We start from the raw sequence: 19,259 nt of genomic DNA on the forward strand, positions 1-19,259 counted from the left end.
AGCGTCCCAATGAACACCACCAAGCTTGGCAGCGTATATTTAAGCTGGGTAGGAGGAGGAGAGCGCCTTGACAAAGGAATTTAAATATCAACAGAGGAATGTAGCATGTTTATGGAAAATACAGATATGGGATTAGTCACTACTTGTGGAATGTGTACGTGGTGGGGGGGGGGGGGGTCTCAAAGTCATATTATGCTCGTGTATTATGTAGGATTAGCAGTAATAAAAGGAGGAAGTATGATTAGCAGTAATAAAGGGAGGGAAATTTTAATAGTAAGGAGCTGCAGCAGCCAAACCACCACGTAAAAAACTAAAATATAAACTGCATCAATATCATAATTGTTTTTTAACCCTTTAATCTGGCAACAAAACTGACACCTTTTTTACGAGTCATGTTTGCATAGACCACAATATCTGCAGTCATAATGCAAACATTATGACTGCAGGTATTATGACTGCAGGTATTGTGGTCTATGCAAACATGTTTGCATAGACCACAATACCTGCAGTCATAATGCAAACAAAAAACATATGTTTGCATTATGACTGCAGGTATTGTGGTCTATGCAAACATGACTCCTCGTAAATAAGGTGTCAGTTTTGTTGCCAGATAAAAGGGTAAAAAAAACAATTATCATATTTTTTACTAGCAAATGAGGTACCAATGGTGCATCAATTTCATCCACGGACGTTTAGAATCGATTTCCCGTAATCACCAGCAAAAAGGGGAATCGACTTCGCTACCGCAGCCATCGCGAATCGATGGAATCGAATCGAGCTCCTGCAAACGCCCGCTATGGAGTAGCGGCAGCAGCAGCAGCGGCGGAGGCGGCAACCACCAGCGGCTCACTCATCCTCACGGAAACAACGCATCCACACGCCCGATACGTGATGCGTGGGCCTCTAAGAGCCCGCGACATCCACACAACAACACAAACAACGATACAACGAGCAGGCGCGGGAGAAGAAACACATCAGCGATGAAGGCCCCATGTCCGCGGGGCCTACGGGCTTTCCTGAGCAGCCTGGCCGGGTTCGCGCTCGGATTCTCGGCAGCCACTTGGCTCTTCTCGCCCTGGGCAGCGCAGCGAGCCGGCAGTGGCGGCAGTGGCGTCGTTCCCACCGGGGTTCACTGCTGGTGGCAGGGCGGCTTCGGGCGAGGGGGAGCTCTACTGATGGGCGCCGGGAGAAGCGGTGCGTCGTCATTCTCGTTTGCATTCTCTTTCCCATTCGCGTCGTCCTCGGCCTCCCGGGAGGAGACGGAGTGGGGAGGAGTGCGGACCCGCAGCTTCGTCTACGTCGGGGTCATCACGGCGCACAAGTACCTGTCCACTCGCGCCTGGGCCGCCTATCGAACTTGGGCCCCCACTGTGCCCGGCCGCGTTGACTTCTTCACCAGCGATGGATCCAGCACCGAGCTGCCGCTGCCGCTGGTGGCGCTGCCCGGCGTGGACGACGTCTACCCGCCGCAGAAGAAGTCGTTCATGATGCTGAAGGTACATATGCAGGAGGGTGGTGGTGGTGGTGGTGGTCGCAGACGCGGTGGTTAGACCAGAATAACACCACGACTGTTGACCCCCCCCCCCCCCTCTCTCTTATCAGTGCCTCTCAGAGGTCGCAAACGGGTTTTGATTCCTTACCCGTACCAGTACCCGGCCGCACCAGGGTCCCAAACGGGTACCCGTACCCTACCCGATACCTGGCTACCCGTACCCGGCCAGGTATCGAGTAGGGTACGGGTATCGGGTACCCGATTGCGACCTCTGGGATGAAGCCATGTTGCAGGCGCGGGTGGGTTGATTCTAGGAACTTGAATTGTGAGAAGAGACAAGACGTTGGGAAATGAGTGACAAACGGTGACTCACCAGTGACTCACGGCCTACCCGTACCCGGCCGCACCAGGGTCGCAAACGGGTACCCGTACCCGGCCGGGTACGGGTAGCCGGGTATCGGGTGGGGTACGGGTATCGGGTACCCGGTTGCGACCTCTGGTGCCCCTACCTTATACTGGTAGGAACCTCCTGGTTACACCAGCCCACAGGGGATTATTGTGTCCGTCCGTCGTGCAGGGAGGGGCTGGGTGGGGAGGGGCTGGTCACCCCGTGGTGCCCTTATAAAACTCAACGTTTAACCTACTCACGCCGGCTTGTGCCCGCCCTCACAGTCGGGCATATTTGCGGAATACACCACGCCGTCGTTGACCCTGGCCATTGACCGAGCAACCCAACGTTCCTACCAGCTCCCTCCGCAGGAATGTGTTTACAGAGCAATGCAGACCTTAATTCCTTTCCAGCTCAGACCCCGCTTGCTTGCCCATTGTCACATATATAGCCTTGTTGTAGCTGCTCTCTCTCTCTCTCGTTGGTTCAGCAGTTTCCACTGCTGGATTGTATTGTTTCCGCCTGAAGACGACCGCTTGTGTTGCGATCGAAACGTGGGGATTTATTTTGTTTTCTACCTACGTGACTTTACCGAAAGAACCAAAGAGTATGGATTCCTGCAGTCACGAAAGCTTTAAATCAAGACCAGACCATTACCCCGTGCTCCTTACAAATCTCAACGTGTATCATACAAAGTCACCATCACAAGGGAGAAACACAAACAAATAGACACAAACATGTAGCCCGTATTGAAACGGCTGTGCGCCGTATGGGCCTGAAAACGCAATTTCCCCCGTACAAGAATCCGGGGTAAACCGTATGGGTTGACAGGTATGATCATACAACAACAAATATAACAAAATATATTACCAGGTAGGTGAGGGTCCCACTGAGCAATGTAGTTGTTTTTCAGAAGCGACCTGGCCATCAGAAATGATAGCTGCTCAACCAAGTGGGCTTGTCATCACGTGTAAATGTATAGCAGCAGCCAAATACAGGTAGTCCTCTACTTACGATGGAGATGCGTTACGACGACCCCATCGTAAGTCAAACATATCGTGAGTCGTAGATGGTCTAGCCTACCCAGGTGTCTTAAGGAATGGTGATAATTTCTAAATGTGGAAGTAAAAACCAGAGGACCCGGAGAAAAATCCACGCGGCCACAATGAAAGAGAGAGATATGCAAAATCCACATATACAGCAGACGTCAGGGTCAGGATTGAACCCACGACCTCCTGCATACCATGCAAGGGAGTTAATATCTGTTAAACTCTTTAACTTAGCTTTCCCGCTCGCGACCCAATCAATAACATTGGCGGCGAATATGCACCGGTGCTAGACCTCCCCTAGGTCGACTCAGCTTGAATGGGTACCTGGTGTGGGTGTGCAAACATTCAGCGCCGGGGAGATGAAGGCAGGCCGGGCGGGTGTAGTGCTGGCGACCCACCCCCCTCGTGTGCCGTGCCGGCCTTCATAGGTGCTTTTCGCTGACAGCACTTTCCCCCTAAGTCTGTTAAGGTTACAGGGGGGCGGGCGAGGATCTTTGTCTCTGTGTTTCTCTTGCGCGCGTAGTACATGCACGACCACTACCTGGACCAATTCGAGTGGTTTGTTCGCGCCGACGACGACGCCTACATTCGCGGGGATCGCCTCGAGCAGTTCCTGCGCCGCCTCAACAGCAGCGAGCCGCACTACCTGGGCCAGACGGGGCTGGGCACCACCGAGGAGCTGGGCAAGCTGGCGCTGGAGCCCGGCGAGAACTTCTGCATGGGTGGCCCGGGAATGGTGTTCAGCCGGGAGGCGCTTAGGAGGCTGGCGCCCAACGTGGGGCCGTGCCTGCGCGAGATGCACACGGGGCACGAGGACGTGGAGGTGGGGCGGTGCGTGCGGAGGTTCGCCGACACGCAGTGCGTGTGGTCCTATGAGGTGAGTGAGTTGGGTGAGCGGGTGCGAAATGGTGAGTTTGTGGTTGAGTGATTTGCTGGGTGGGTGACTGAATGGATGGGTAAGTAAATACTTGGATGGTTGGTGGGTGAGTGAATCTGTGAGTAAAGTGGGTAGGTGGGTGGGAGAATACGTGAGTGGGTGGGTAAGTGTACGATTGGGTGAAGTGAGTAGTTGAAATGAGTGGGTGGTTGAGTGAGTGGGTGAGTGCTTGAGTGGATGAGTGCTTTGTTGAGTTGGATATTTTAATAAGCGAATAGATGGGTGGGTGAGTAGGTGAGTGAATGAGTTACCGAGTGAGAATCGGCGACAGAAGGGTGAACTGTTTTTTGGGGTGTAACATGCTAGCCAATCAAACACCAGCTCCACACTTAGCAATAAGAATACTCGCCATCCAGACTCTAGCCTGACCCGACATGGCGTCGGTAGGCCTTCCTCCAGCAATGGAATAACAAAGCATGACATTTTTTTATTACTATTATTACATGCGTATAAGCTGAATAGAACTACGCTCTAAATTTTCGTGCTCGGCAAGGCCCCCTAGTCTCGATGGTTTTGCTCCTGCCAATAACATCTGGCAATGTAATAGCATTAATTTGATGGGCATTGCTGATGAGACCCAGATGGGGTCGAAACCAGTCCACGTTTTTTATTCGTAAAGAAATGTTTGTCATGAAACATGACTCCGGAAGGCCCAAACAGGCTGATGGATGAGAGATAAATAAATACTTGGGTTTTTTGTTTGTTAATGAAGAGAGATGTACTTTTGTCTGTTCGTTTGAATCTCCGTTATCTTGCGCTGACGAGCTTACATGGGCAGATCCACAAGTTTAACAACCTCAAACATTTCAGCATCAGCCGAATAGTTCCACACGTGGTGCCACATATGGTGCCACTTCGAAAGTGGTTTTAGAAAAATATGGATTATTTATGGAATAACTCATTGGTTTAATGCATACGCGAATCATAATGCCTGATCGCCATCACAGCGGAGATGAAAGCCAGTTTGTCTGCGTGCGTCTAAACACCATTGTACTTTGTGTGCATTCCTCCTTAGTGAACAAAAACGTGGAAGCAATCATTTATTCTATTCCAACTATAGTCCAGATTTGTTGACATCATCAGACATGGTCAATCCACTGCTAGTTGGAGCCTCCCCCCCCCCTTACCCGGCACTGGTCGTATGGATCGTAGTGGTTGCCTGGCATCCTTCACTAAAGCTGGTCGGTGCGGGTTGATGACCGGTTCAGATATCAGACATCATTCACCACTGATGTTAGTCGTGGCCAGGAATCAAACTCGGCCGCTGGGTTTATAGTGCAGTGCGCGCACCACCGTGCCGTCCCTTCCACCCCTGACACACTTTACCGACGTGTACAAAAAAAAACACCACCACGATACACACTTTACGATTATACTCCTCGACTACTGACGCCCACTGGCGCGCGCCGAGGCGCCCGACACCTCGACCGCTGGCAAAAAATGTAGCCTCTCGCCGAAACGCGTTAAATCTGCCAGCGCGTTCCTGACAGCGCATGCCAGCGGTGCCCCACTTGGGCTGGCGCCTGCTTCGCCTTCCATGGCCACACTTGAAAGATTTTATCCTTTGCTCCCCCGTATGTACTGTATATGTATGTACGTCGAATTTCTTTCGCACCCATCGGCCGCACGGCGTCATTTCAGCGGCGTTGGCTCAACACAAGCAACACTTGACCGGTTTGATTGTGCGGATTTAGTTTTTGTCCATGGTAAAAAAAAAAATCTTGAACCCGGACAAAACTATGTGTTTGTTGAAATTCTTTCGCACCCGTACGTAGTCAACCGTGCTAACAAAATTGAACACAAAGCAGTTCTAAAGAAATTAGATTGTCAATCTATATTTAAAAGTGCATAGCTCCAGTGGCTTCCTAATGTGGGAAGGGAAGAGATTTCCAGGAGGCCGCAGAAGCGCGCATGAAAGCACGCGATGCGACGACCAGCGTCTCTGTTCGATGGTGAGCCAAAAGCCGCTGCGTGGCTGACCGGCTACGTACGGTGCGAAAGAAGTTGAACATCCATAGTTTGCGCGATGAATTATGCCCCTTGACGACATCAGTAAGTTCTTTAGGTGAAATTCTACTGCTTGAGCTCAACCGTAAACATGAAATTGTTTAAAGGGGGAGGGGGTGACATAGAACCAAAACTCAGGGGTGTATTCCACAGTCAATGTTAAACACTAGAGGAATGTTAAACAGTTTATAATTTAATTTTTATTTAAAGCTTTCGTGACTGCAGGGATTCATATTCTTGGTTCTTTTTTATTGTTTTATATTTTTATTATTTTAGTGTTTCCCTTCTACGTGACTTTACCGAAAGAACCAAGCATATAGTTTATACTTGGTTTATTTTGGCTCGGCTTGTGCAGTTGTAATGTCAATGAGAGCGATAATCCCTCCACCATCTAACCTATGTGTGTCTGTATGTTTAACTTATTTCGAACCGTATGTGGCCAACCTCTGCGAATTGGGGGTGCGGGGGAAGGACCACAAACTAGACACAAAAAGCAGACATAGACAAACAAATAAAGTTGGCAGATGGGTCATGTGCCAATTGATTTGTATTCTTACAGCAAACCGGCATTTTACAAAAGTGAGCAAATTCGAAATTTTTGTAACTGCGTGGTTTTTCTGATGTCTTCAAGGCCACCTACTTGAGGGACGCGGATTAGGAAGCGCATTCACTCGAGATGTGAGCTCTGGCTACCCTACCTGACCATGCTGGGTGTACTCTTCAGCGAAACGTGGTACTATAACTGCCCAATTCCCCTTCGCTTTCCAAAAGCGAAACAAAACAGCAAGTTGGTAAATGTGTCCGCGTTGACAACCTGGCCGTATCGGCTGGCCACAGCTTAAATTGACATCGTACCGACACCGTCTGACCCAAACAAAAACACTAAAGAATTTGACGAATCCATTTCTTCTCCATTGTCTGTGCAAAAGGACATCTGCCCGACAATGTCGATACTGTACGCGTAGATTATCTTTCTTTTCGCCGAAAAAAAAAATTGGCAGTTAGACCCACACATGATAGCAATCTCAAGTTTCGCCATGCATAAGAAGTCTGTTTCGGAATGGGGCATTTGACGCCAGGGGTTTTCCTGGCAATATTCATCGATCCCTTTGTCTACACAAATGTCCAAGTGTACAGAAAGACAACCCATAATCAACGTTTTTGGGTTTAGATCGCGTTTATTTATGAATGTGTCGTAACCCTCCACCACCCGACACGGCCAATCAGTAAAAAAGTGTCACGTTGACAAAGACAAATAGTTCACTGCTTTAGCCCACCGGTGTGTTGAAGCCACAACATTTACAATTTGAGTACGACGTTTCGCTGGTAATTGCAACCAGCATCATCGGGCAATTCGCCAGAATGGTGAGGTTCTCCTGTGTCTCCCGTTCTTATATAGAGCAGCAGCAGGGTGACGTCATCATTAACTCATCAAGTGCCAAGATTCAAGGGGGGAGTTATTGTAATTATATACGACACATTTATAAATAAACGCGATCTAAACCCAAAAACGTTGATTATGAATAACATTGGTCGCGAAAGCCTACGTGTTAAACTGAGAAAGACAACCGCCTGATACGCCGATACTCTACGCCTAGATTTGTTTTCTTTTCGCCTAAAAATATATTTTGCCAGTTTGACCGACACACGATACTGAGCCCAAGTTTCCCCCCATGCATAAGAAGTCGGTTTCATAACGAGGCATTTGTCACCAGAGGTTTTTTCCTGGCAATGATCATGATCCAGATGCTTTCCAAAAAAGCACCGCTGTCTCTTCCAAGTTGGAAGCAACAGCGGCTGCGGGTGGTGGCAGCAGTGGTTTGGGCCCATGCCCTCGCTGTCTGGCCAAAAAATTCAGCTTGCGAAATGTGGGAATGTGTCTGGTGGTGCCGAGATGACAATTCCACTTTTTACGCTCGCACAATACCAGCTGCGCCTTGCACGGCCTCGGGGAGATCCCAGCATCTTCTTGGTTCTTTCGGTGAAGTCACGTAGAAGGGAAGTAATAAAATAATAAAAATAAAACATAATAAAAATTCTGCTTGCAAAATGTTTTATTATGTTTTATTTTTATTATTTGATTACTTCCCTTCTACGTGACTTTACCGAAAGAACCAAGAAGAAGAATCCCTGCAGTCACGAAAGCTTTAAATCTAAAGATCCCAGCATGTTTTCCCGCTGCAGAGAAGCCGTGCCGTGACGTGCCAATGGTGTTGCGGGCAATGAACATGTTGAGACCGGTTCACGTGCAACTGTGAGCCATGGTCGGGAATGGAACCCAGATTTCTGGATTCGTAGTGCAGTGCTACTACCTATTAGAGCCCTTCGGGTGTATGTTAGTTTGTATGTATGTTTTTGAACTCGTACCAGTGGCGGCTCCTGCAAAATCTCTCAGGGGGGGCAAATGTCTGGATGATTGATAGGGATAAGGTCCACCCATGCAATGGATAAATTAACAGCTTAAGCATGTAAAGGCAACTTCACTACTTTAATATTAATGAAAAATAAAGTGACTCTTACAATACATCTCCTTGTTTGTTTCTATACTCACTATTATTACAATCCACTCAGTTTCTTCTATTAAAGATTCCACTAGGTGGCGACAAATAATATTGTTGACTGAAACGTGCTTACGTATGATGACGTAAGCACGTATGATGACGTAAGCACGTTAGTGCGAGCCCTCCCGGAAGCCGTAGAGAATGCATTGCAGCGCCCGCCGTTCAGAAAAAAAACATCTTTGAATGTAAGTCTATGGGAACACTCGGGGCGATTCTCAGCCGGAGTGAAATCGCCCAAAAAGAGGCGGTACTCCACAGAACGTGACATGACGCTGATTGGACTATATCCAGAGGCACAGTAACGGCTGAGATTGGTGGTGCGTCGCCCAATCGCCCTAATGAAGAAACCGCCCCTGACTCACACCATACATAGCCAAGCGTGCTAATCGGATGTGCGTGGGAAGGACAACACACTAAACACAAGCAGTGTAGAAATGAGTTTCAATCTGGAATGAGGTGACATCTGGTCCACATATTTGGGGCAGCACTTTCCCACTTGCCCTGTCGTTGAGAGAAATGTTTGCTGCATGATCCCACCTGATGTTCATATCGAGAGCTGGAATCTAGCCGTATTAAGTGCAAAGATTAATTTTATGCAATGGCTTTTTTTGTACAGTCATCGGGTGGACCAGGCTAAGATTTCTCAGCTCACAAAAAATGTAAACCCGGTTTAATTACACAAAGTTGAAACCTGGAATCAAACCTAGCGTCTCAGCAGTGCCAGCTCAGCCCTCTAGCCTGAGCCACCCATCTTCTCGGACTTGGTCTATGAGCCAGATTGATTCATCTCATCCATAGTGTGTTGAACCACTACACTACAGGTCCAAACACTTTATCTTTCTGCCTTTTTCCCAAACACATTACTTAACTTAAAAATGTCCTCCCATCATCACAAGTTCTGACAACCTTGCTCAGCTAAAGATATGTATTCACTCTTTCTCTATGTATGTTGAGCTTCTTTTACACCGTACCTAACCAACCGTGCCAATCGGAGGTGCGGCGGAAGGACAACAAATGAAAGAATTGAGTTCTCATTCGTAATTTAAAAGTGCATAGCTGCAGTGGCTTTCTAATATCACAAAGGAAGAGCGTTCCAGACAACCGCAGAAGCGCATCTAAAAGAGCGCGATGCAGTGAACGTCTTTGTTCGATGGATAGCCATCGATGGTTAGTCATCGAACAGTGGATTGGATCTTTTCTGCAGGACAGGACCCAGCAGATGGCCTTGGGTCCCCATGTGTCCCCTTCTAGACCCTCCCCTCACGGTATCCCTCAGCAGTCAGTCTTATCTCCCCTTTTATTCAGTGCCTACGTTAGGCTGCTTGGGAACTGTCATCCGAAGGCACGGGTTTCAGTGCCATCAGTAACGCCGATGACACCCAGATGTCTCCTTCTCAGGTAACCCATGCAGCTCTCGCCTGCTTAACTCAACAGACTGTCTGGCAGAGGTAGCTGCATGGATGAAGCAGAACTGGCTAAGACGGAGCTGATGATTGTAGGGTCAGAAAGTCGGCTGAGGATGGGACAGGAGGGAGCTTGAGCCTCCATCAACACTGGTCAACAAAAAAAAATTCTGGCCTGGACTTTTGCAGCTGTTTTAGACTAATTTCAGGGTGCTGATTCCAAATCTGATCTCAGATTTGCTCTATCACATCTCATTTTTATGCTATCGGCATACCCCATTTTCATTGATTTTACCCGAAATTAACTCCGTCACTTATGATTCAAGTTCCTAGAATCAACCCACCTGCGCCTGCAACATGGCTTCATCCCAGAGGTCGGAATCAGTGACCCGATACCCGTACCCTACCTGTACCCGGCCGGGTACGGGTAGGGTACGGGTACGGCCGGGTACGGGTACCCGTTTGCGACCCTGGTGCGGCCGGGTACGGGTAAGGAATCAAAACCCGTTTGCGACCTCTGCTCACCGCCCTCACCGCCATGTCTACTCCATCTCGCCGCTCCCACCGCAGATGCAGCAGCTGTTCTACGAGCACTACGAACGCAACAAGCGCGGCTACATCCAAGATCTGCCGGCGAGCAAACTGCACCGCGCCATCACTCTGCACCCCAACAAGCGCCCCGCGTACCAGTACCGCCTGCACTCGCTGCTGCTCGCTTCACGTGCCCAAGAGCTGCGCCACAAGACCATCGAGCTGCACCGGCAGATCCTGCAGACTGCGGTGAGACGGGGTGGAGGGTACGGTCTTCGGCACGTGCCAAGTTACACCCATCGTCGTAACATCTATTTAAAAAAACGACACCTAATGTGTGTATATGTATCGATTTAAAGCTTTCGTGACTGCAGGGATTCATCTTCTTGGTTCTTTCGGTGAAGTCACGTAGAAGGGAAATAATAAATCACGTAGAAGGGAAATAATAAAATAATAAAGCTTAAATATACGCTGCCAAGCTTGGTGGTGTTCATTCAGACGCTGTCTTTCCGACAGACCTGTTCTTCACCTGAGGACGGCTGCTTGCGTTGTGGCCGAAACGTCTTGAGAATTATTTTATTATATTTTATTTTTATTATTTTCTTATTTCCCTTCTACGTGACTTTACCGAAAGAACCAAGAAGATGTGTATATGTATATAACAAAAATATACGCACGGTAAGTCCTTGCTTAACGCGTGGTGTTCACACAACGCGTTTTGTCTATAACGCGTCTCTTGCACGAGGAAACACGTGAAACGCGTGCACCGTTATAATGCGGTTTCTTCGTGGTCGACGATGAACTACTTTCTTGAGCTGCACAGCTGAGCGGTACAGTGATACAGTACGCGGAATGATACAGCACAGCAGCAGCGTACCCTCCATTATTTGCCCCGCCATCTCGCTGCGTATGCGTAGTAGTATCTCTGCAAACTTTATCGTTATTTATGCGGAAATATTTTCGTTAAAATGCGTTTTTTGCACAGCGTAGCACTTTTCAGGAACGCATCTACCGCGATAAATGAGGACCTTGCCGTATTAGGGCTGTTTTCGATTAATAGTAAATTAAGTTTCTTTAGTTCACTCCCTGAATCTATTTATTTCAGAGGGGCTGTATTTCAGTAATTTCATCATTTATCACAGAGCTGTCTTCAGTTTTTGTCGAGATAAATAAAATGTAAAAAAAATCAGTTCCTGAAGCTGCCAGTGCGTGGAGCGCGTAACATCAGACGGCACGGCGCGCTTCACGCGGTACGACGCTGAAAGCACGGCGGAGAGAGGCGCGTTGAGTTTGTATTCATTAAAACGTTCTTATTATATCTTACCCGGCGCTCTTATCCGCTGGCACCTGCAGACGGAGGCTCAGCAGCTGCTCGATAACGGCGGCGACGACGAAGCCAGCACCGCCTTGGACGTGTCGTCAGAGGACCGGCGCCTTGGCGCCTCGCCCTCCTTCATGCGCTTCCACCCGCGCGACCGCCAGCACGTGCTCGAGTGGGACTTCTTCACCGGCACGCACCTCTGGTCGGCGCGCGCCGGCGCCCAGGGCCCCCGCCAAGCCCTGAGCGGCGGCGCCCTCCGCTCGGCGCTTGACGGCACCATCGTGGCCCAGCTCATGGAAATGATCGACGCCCGCGCTAGGGCGCGCCGGCGAGCCATCGATTTCCGCGAGATCCTGTACGGCTACGCGCGCGTCAACCCGCTGCACGGCGCCGACTACGTGCTGGACGTCCTCATGACGTACCGCCGCAGCGAGGGCAAGCGCGCCGCCGTGCCGGTGCGCCGCCACGCCTACCTGCAGCAGACGTTCGGCCGCGCCGAATTCGCCGAGGAGCGCGAGATGCAAGCCGCCGAGTTCGCCGCGGCCGTGGACGCTAGCGCCGCCGCCGCAGCTGCCGCCGCTTCGGCCGACGGCGGCGGTATCGCCGGCGGTAATGCCGGCGACGGTTCGTTGCTCGCGGTGAAGCTATCGAACTCGCTCGGGCTCTTCGCGCCGTTCGGCCGCACCCCCGTTGAGGCGGTGCTGGCGGCCGCCGGGCCCAGCCGGGAGAGGATCCACATGCTGGTGCCGCTGGCCGGGCGGTACAAGGCGTTTGTCAGGTTCATGGAGAACTTTGAGCGCGTGTGCCTGGCTCGCCCGCAGAACATTAAGCTGGTGCTGCTGCTGTTTCGCCCTTCGAGCGACGACGGCGGCGGTGGCGGCGGCGACGGGGACGCGGTGGGAAGACCCGAGGCATTGGTAGAGGAGTACCGCCGGCGCTACCCGAAGGTGGAGATAGAGGTGCTGAGCGTGACCGGGCCTTTTTCGCGAGGCCTGGCTCTGGAGGTGGGGTCGTCGCAGTTTCCCGGCGATGCCCTCCTCTTCTTCTGCGACGTTGACCTGGCCTTCACAGCCGACGCCCTGCAGCGCTGCCGGGACAACGCCGGTCGCGTCGATCCCACCACCGGCAGCGCCAACGACGACGGGAGGGTTGGCCAAGTCTACTTCCCAGTCATCTTCAGCCAGTATGATCCGCGCATCGTCCACTCTGGGGGCGGCCGCTCGCCCACGAGCGACGACGGCGACGGTCGCCACGACGACGACGACCCCTTCGACTTCTCCGATCGCGCCGGAATGTGGCGCGCGTTCGGCTACGGCATCGCCTGCCTGCATCGCGCCGACCTGGCCCGTGCCGGCGGTTTCGACACATCGATTACGGGCTGGGGACTCGAGGACGTCGACTTGTTCGGCAAGGTGGTGGCGGCTCGTGCCGGCGGCGGTGCCGGTGGCGGGCTAGCCGTGTTCCGCAGCCCGGACCCCGGCGTGGCTCACCTCCACCACGAGGTGCGGTGCGACCCGGCGTTGGAGCCGAGGCAGCTGCGCATGTGCCGCAACTCGAAGGCGTCGACGTTGGGATCGGCGAGGCAGCTGGCGCACACGTGGCTGGCGCACGCCGAAGCCGCCGCCGTGGCCGCCGCTGGGGAAGACGAAGGAGGGGGACGGGGGCCGGGGAGGTTGGGCCCGACGGCCACCGACGTTGTTGGCGGCGGCGACGGTGCCGCGAGTCGGTAACCGCAAGCGCCGGCGCGTCAAATCGATTTCCTCGGCGGCGCCATCGACGTACAACAGATGGGCGCGTGCTGGTAGGGGGTGGGAGTGGGGGGTGAGCAATGGCGGCGCCGTTGGATTTCAACGGAGTTAGGCCAAACATCCCAAAGTTGCAGGACACTCATGAAGACTTGAGACTCGGCCAGGCTTTACTGGTAAATAGTTGATATTATAATTACACTGTAAAAATTAATACACATGAAAGTTTTCCTGGGCCCATATATATATTTTTTTTATCAATTTGGGTCGGACTATTTATATTTCATAGTGACGCAGTTTCAACGCGCCTGTGCCGATGTTCTGTGGCGCACTCATTTCATTAAAACCACATCGGCGAGAGGTCAGAACGCGGGGATAGCACCAGAGATTCCTGAACGCAAATGCAGATTTCAGCTGCCTGTTCTTTTAAGGCAGGTTTCTCAAGTGTAGCGAGCTTATCGCCCTCAGCCTGATCATCAGCGACTCGCAGAGACCCTTAATCTGGCTAAATTTCAGCTCTGAGATTTAAAAAAATATCTGTTCGACCATCATGCAACGAACATTAATAGGGGTTTTCCCCTTTTTTCTGGCAAAAAAACTGACACCTTTTGCAAGGAATCATGCTTACATTAACCACAATACTTGCAGTCAAATGCAAACAAAAAACAATACTCTGATAATTTATGCATTGTCTTTGAAACTGATTGGTCCACACCAGACAGCTTTCTTTAGAGCCTAGTCTCATATGATTTGACTGCAAGTATTGTAGTTAATGTAAGCATGATTCCTTGCAAAAGGTGTCAGTTTTGTTGCCAGAAAAAAGGGGAAAAACCCTATTAGTATATTTTGGTACTGGCAAAGGAGGTCCCATGATGAACATTACTCCGTGGCAGGACAGGTGGGAAAGTGCTGCCGCTTAACGTGTGCACTTTTAAGGGATCTCAGAAGTCGTTTCGATATCTGCATCTGCGACTGAATAGATTATATCACTGCGTAACAAAAATGATTTTTTTTTGTTCCTGGGTAGTGCTACTTTCTAATTGCTTATGCCTCAAAAGTACAGAAAATGGCTATTATTGCCCACAAACTTTGCTTTTGTGACCAGGACAGTGATATTTGAAATTTACCTATTTTCAATGAAAAATCGTGTGCATTTGTGTAATTCCTTCACATAAAGTCCTGGTAACAAAAGCTAAGTTTTCTATACTTTTGAAGCAAAAACAAATAACACTTACTACCCAGGAACAAAAATCGTGTTACATAGCGAATTATTGGGCTGATGACTTGACACCAAAAGCACAATTTGGATAAAATTGACAAACAAATGAAGAATATAAGCTCCAAAATTACTTGTTCGTGGACGTTTCATCGGTAATTACGCCGAGCCAAAATACAAAACCAAAAGCTGAACTTTGTGCATTGAACTGAATGAAGTACATTTCATTTCTTTAACTTTTAAGTTAACTGCCTGTCGCTTGCGTACCGTGTTTTTTTTTTATACATTTGCACATTTATGTTAATTGTAGCGTTAAAAGCATTATTTTCATACACGTAAGATGTGTAACAATTCATCGACTCATCGATAACTATCAATTAATAAAAATAAAAACAATAAAAACCACGACGTTTCGAAGGCAACACAAGCTTCCGTCTTCAGGTTTTCGCCTGAAGGCAACACAAACTTCCGTCTTCAGGTGAAAACCTGAAGATGGAAGCTCGTGTTGCCTTCGAAACGTCGTGATTTTTATTGTTTTTATTAATTTTAATTTCATTTTTTACCTACGTGACTTTACCGAAATAACTAAGAGTATGAATCCTTGCAGTCACGAAAGCTTCAAATCTAGAACTATCAATTAAGCTTTTCCTAAGGTGCTTGATAGACATCAAATCACGCGCGTTAGAATCGACACAAAAGATTCCTAAATAGATATTTTTTTACATTGCGATGCACGAGCTCTCTATCAAGGTCTGTCGTGGCGAAGTAGGCAAACAACCTCAATAACTGACACCGCACGGGGAAGTCATCCCTGGGTGGAACGGTGATCACAGCGGTTACAACACCGCACTACGAACCCAGCGGTCCGAGTTCCAATTACCAGCCTTTGGAGTTCGATGCCTGGCCACGGCTAATATCGGTGGCGAGTGATCTTGGACGGGGTCCCGAATGCCACTCCAGTGCTGCAAGAGCTCTCTCCTGCACCGACGTGTCCATGCCTCAATTATATATTTTTTTATTGTTATATTTACATTAGTTTCACGTGATGCCTACAATCCACTGGATATGTGAAAAATAGCTTTGTTGCTCATCGGATTCCTCCAGTATAAAAATAAATATTCCGATTCACTGAAGGCGCTCTATTTGCTAGTGTTAGAAAAATAAGGGTTCGCGATAGTGAAAAGGGGAGAATAGTTACATTCCGGATTTTTTGGGAGTAAACATTTTATCGAGTCTGGCTCTGTGAGCCTCGGGCAAAAGGTATGTGTGAAGGTGCATCGATAAAATTTGTATTTATTCTTACGCTCGTGATGTCGCATCACGATTGAGAGAATTTTCTTATTTACTATCCGTACAAAGAATACGCGAACTCTATGCTGTTACATCTAGGGTAATGGGAAAAACAGAACTAAATGACAGATTTAAAAAAAGTCAAAACACATTTTTGCATACAGACGTGTTTATTATACACCGTCTGTGACCAAATGACCCAGAATGCACGCGATCTTCATCATATTTCAGATGCCAAGCAGGTTTGAGCCTGGAAAGTGCTTTGGGTTGGTGACCGCCATGCATAACAGTTCTTAGAAGCTGTGGAGCCATTTTGGGCAATGCAGCATAAGCTATTGTCATTCAGTAATATAACCCCAGTTTACGAGGGGGGGGGGGGGGGGGTGCGTTCCTGAAAGGTGCGAAGACAAATACCGAAACGATCTAAATCAAAGCGGTTTACAGGGTAGCGAGAGGCGACGTGTGGGTGTGAGGTTGAGGCGACAAAAATCGGACGTTGGTATTCATAATGACGACGTAAAGGGTGGGGGGAAAGATGTACATCGGGATATTATTGTGCTCTTTCTACGCTCCTTCACCAACACTCCCCACCTTCACTGACCGGCGTGGTGAAGTATGGTCAAATAACTCTGCACAACTCACGCGGCTCTCATGCAGCATTGGATTCACAAGTGCTGCTGTACAAGTTGCAAAGTGTTATTGTTTTTTTACCCTTTTATCTGGCAACAAAACTGACAGCTTTTATACAAGGAGTCATGTTTGCATAGACCACAATACCTGCAGTCATAATGCACACAAAAAACATAACTCTGCATAATGACTGCAGGTATTGTGGTCTATGCAAACATGACTCCTTGTAAAAAATGTGTCAGTTTTGTTGCCAGATAAAAGGGTAAAAAAACAATTATCATATTTTTTTACTGCCAAATGAGGTTCCATTGGTATAAGTTGCAAAGTGTTGCTGTAAACGCTGTGGCCACAGGCCTGCCGGGTTAGTTCACGCGACTCCCCAAGACAGCTAAAAGGTGCCGTTTTATTCCGCTTTGTTAATGTGTATACCTCAGCAGATGAGAATGGCCCATTGCAGATTCAACTGTGAACCTCGGCTTAAGTTTAGCTCCTCGAAATGAACGTATTAGCGGTACGCTGCGCGGTATATGAAATGAGCGTAAAAAAAATTGCAATCATTATTTATTTTTTCACATCTTCAGGGGTGTGCATCAAAATCAGCTCTTGCGATGTCAAAGTGGTCGGAAGACCACAAACGTTACAAGTGGCTGAACACGAAGATTCAGTCCGTTGCCGAATAGCAGCGCCCAAGCTGATGACGAATGGCTTGCTCCATGTTTCAAAGGCAGATTTGACTTGTGTGCTTGACGTTCTTCAATTCGACGGACCCAAATCAACGGGGCAATAGACCTTTATTAGTAGACTGAATAAGCCTTCGAAGTGTCAATTGAAGACTGATGAACAGATTTGCTAATTCAAATTTAGATTTTAGACTGTTTTATGAGGATCGGTGCATTATGCTGCATCGGTGTACCGCCAATACGTTCAAATAACTGCTCTCAGCTCAAGATCCAAATGTGGCCGGCAAGCCTTAGAGAGCATTGTACACATGAAACGTGGCGGCATGGCACGCACGCACGCAAGGCGATGGAAGTCGTGCCTTACGATTCTGTTGTTTGTGAGCATGTATGTGTATCTACTTATTTCCAACCTGCATGCATTCTCCTGCGATGGGTATTCTCAAGTCCAGAAAGTGTTGGATTCGAGTTAAATTCCTGCAAGAGCAGCGCTTTTGCCACCATTCGTTTTCTGTTCCGAGACAATTTCAGTGTTTTATATTCGTGACATTTCTTAAAATTGAGATTTATCATGCATGCAGTAATGGTGTATTTCGTTTTTTTTTGTTAAAGAATGCATTTACTTGGTATTCATATTTTTTTAAGCCCACGACATTAATAAAGACAATTTTGTACTCAAGCGGTGACATTTTTATATGGGATGCTTGTGGGGAGGGAATATCACAGAGGACATCCACCACGTAAGTGGAGCGTTTCAATCGGTTCACATGCTGGAGCAAGGATTGTTCCATCATTGCGAGACCATGAGAGGTGGGGGAAGCCTACATCAAGGAGTGGACTTAACAGGACCCTGTGGGGTGGGCTGGTAGGAACGAATAACCAAAGAATATAAACAATGTATTATTACACTTGTTTAGCCAGGAAAGCCCCACTGAGTCAAAAGGTTTTTGTAGGGTCCTGCCAAGTGTTTGCAGTAGGGGGCGATGTTGCTACACCTAATCGGACGATACGAAGGGAGAGATTGAGGCCTAGTTCTAGGCGTTAGGCCTAGCTGTAGGCTTTAGGGCGCTGAGTTTTTTTTTATTTTCAAAGTTTTAATTAAAAGCTATCAGGGAATTATAAGGGAATGTTACACGTGTTTAGCCAGGAAAGCCTCATAATTTAAATGTTTTAATTAAAAGCTATCTGAGGGAATTAAGAGAATGTTACACTTGTTTAGCCAGGAAAGCGTCACTGAGTCTAAAGGTTTTTGTAGGGTCATGCCAAGTGTTTGCAGTAGGGGGCGATGTTGCTACATGGATGGACGGACGGACGAAATAATCTATTGGTGGCTGGTCCACTTCGTTCCTACCAGTATCATTGCTGATGACAAGTTTTTCTCCCGGGTCTCCTTTGCAACCTTTGGGCTCTCACTTGCCCATTAACTAGTTATAGGAAAACCCTGCATCACTTTAAACTATCTCCACACTCGCGTGATCAGTTGCGCAACTTGCTCATGCGGTTTTTCCCTCGTTGCTCATGAACTTGCTATCTGGGATTTTGTAATCTCATTTGGAACTCTGCACAACTGCAATGAGATTAAGTGATGAGATAAAAGTGATGAGAGATTACTTCTCTAAGCTTTAGAAACATCTGCATATGTTGCACGTACGATATTCGTAGGCCAATATCCGCAAAATGTTCTACTGACAAGCAATTCCGAAAGGTATCCCTCGTGAAAAGGGAATACTGTATGAGACTAGATTGCTGACATATGGAGGATGGCTCTGCAACCAGTTGCATACACCACAGAGACCCGACTTTAAGCAACCTGCTCGGAAATTAGCATTTAATAAATTGATACATTTAGTCTGTCCAGCTTACCCCGAATTCCAGTTTCATGTGGTTTTACTTTATATTTACAGCAATAAGCTGTCCAATTCTACAACTCAGAAAATCATGGAAACATAAAAAAAAATGTTTTACCAACTTAAGCCACTCTTTAGCTCAGCTGCACTCGAGGCAACTCAAGT

The 19,259-nt window shown here is 48.4% G+C and overlaps 1 protein-coding gene across 1 annotated transcript; it reads left to right on the plus strand.

Moving 5' to 3' along the window:
• Nucleotides 1-781: 781 nt before the first annotated feature.
• LOC133344864 (chondroitin sulfate synthase 1-like) lies at nucleotides 782-17,823 on the plus strand. The gene is made up of 4 exons (XM_061555171.1): nucleotides 782-1,496; nucleotides 3,453-3,806; nucleotides 10,408-10,617; nucleotides 11,722-17,823. The coding sequence occupies exons 1-4, from the start codon at nucleotides 981-983 to the stop codon at nucleotides 13,417-13,419; spliced, it is 2,778 nt and encodes a 925-aa protein (XP_061411155.1). The 5' UTR covers nucleotides 782-980; the 3' UTR covers nucleotides 13,420-17,823.
• Nucleotides 17,824-19,259: the final 1,436 nt, after the last annotated feature.

This window comes from Lethenteron reissneri, chromosome 1 (genome assembly GCF_015708825.2).
Source record: "Lethenteron reissneri isolate LAM-NWPU_2019-01 chromosome 1, ASM1570882v1, whole genome shotgun sequence".
NCBI lineage: Eukaryota > Metazoa > Chordata > Hyperoartia > Petromyzontiformes > Petromyzontidae > Lethenteron > Lethenteron reissneri.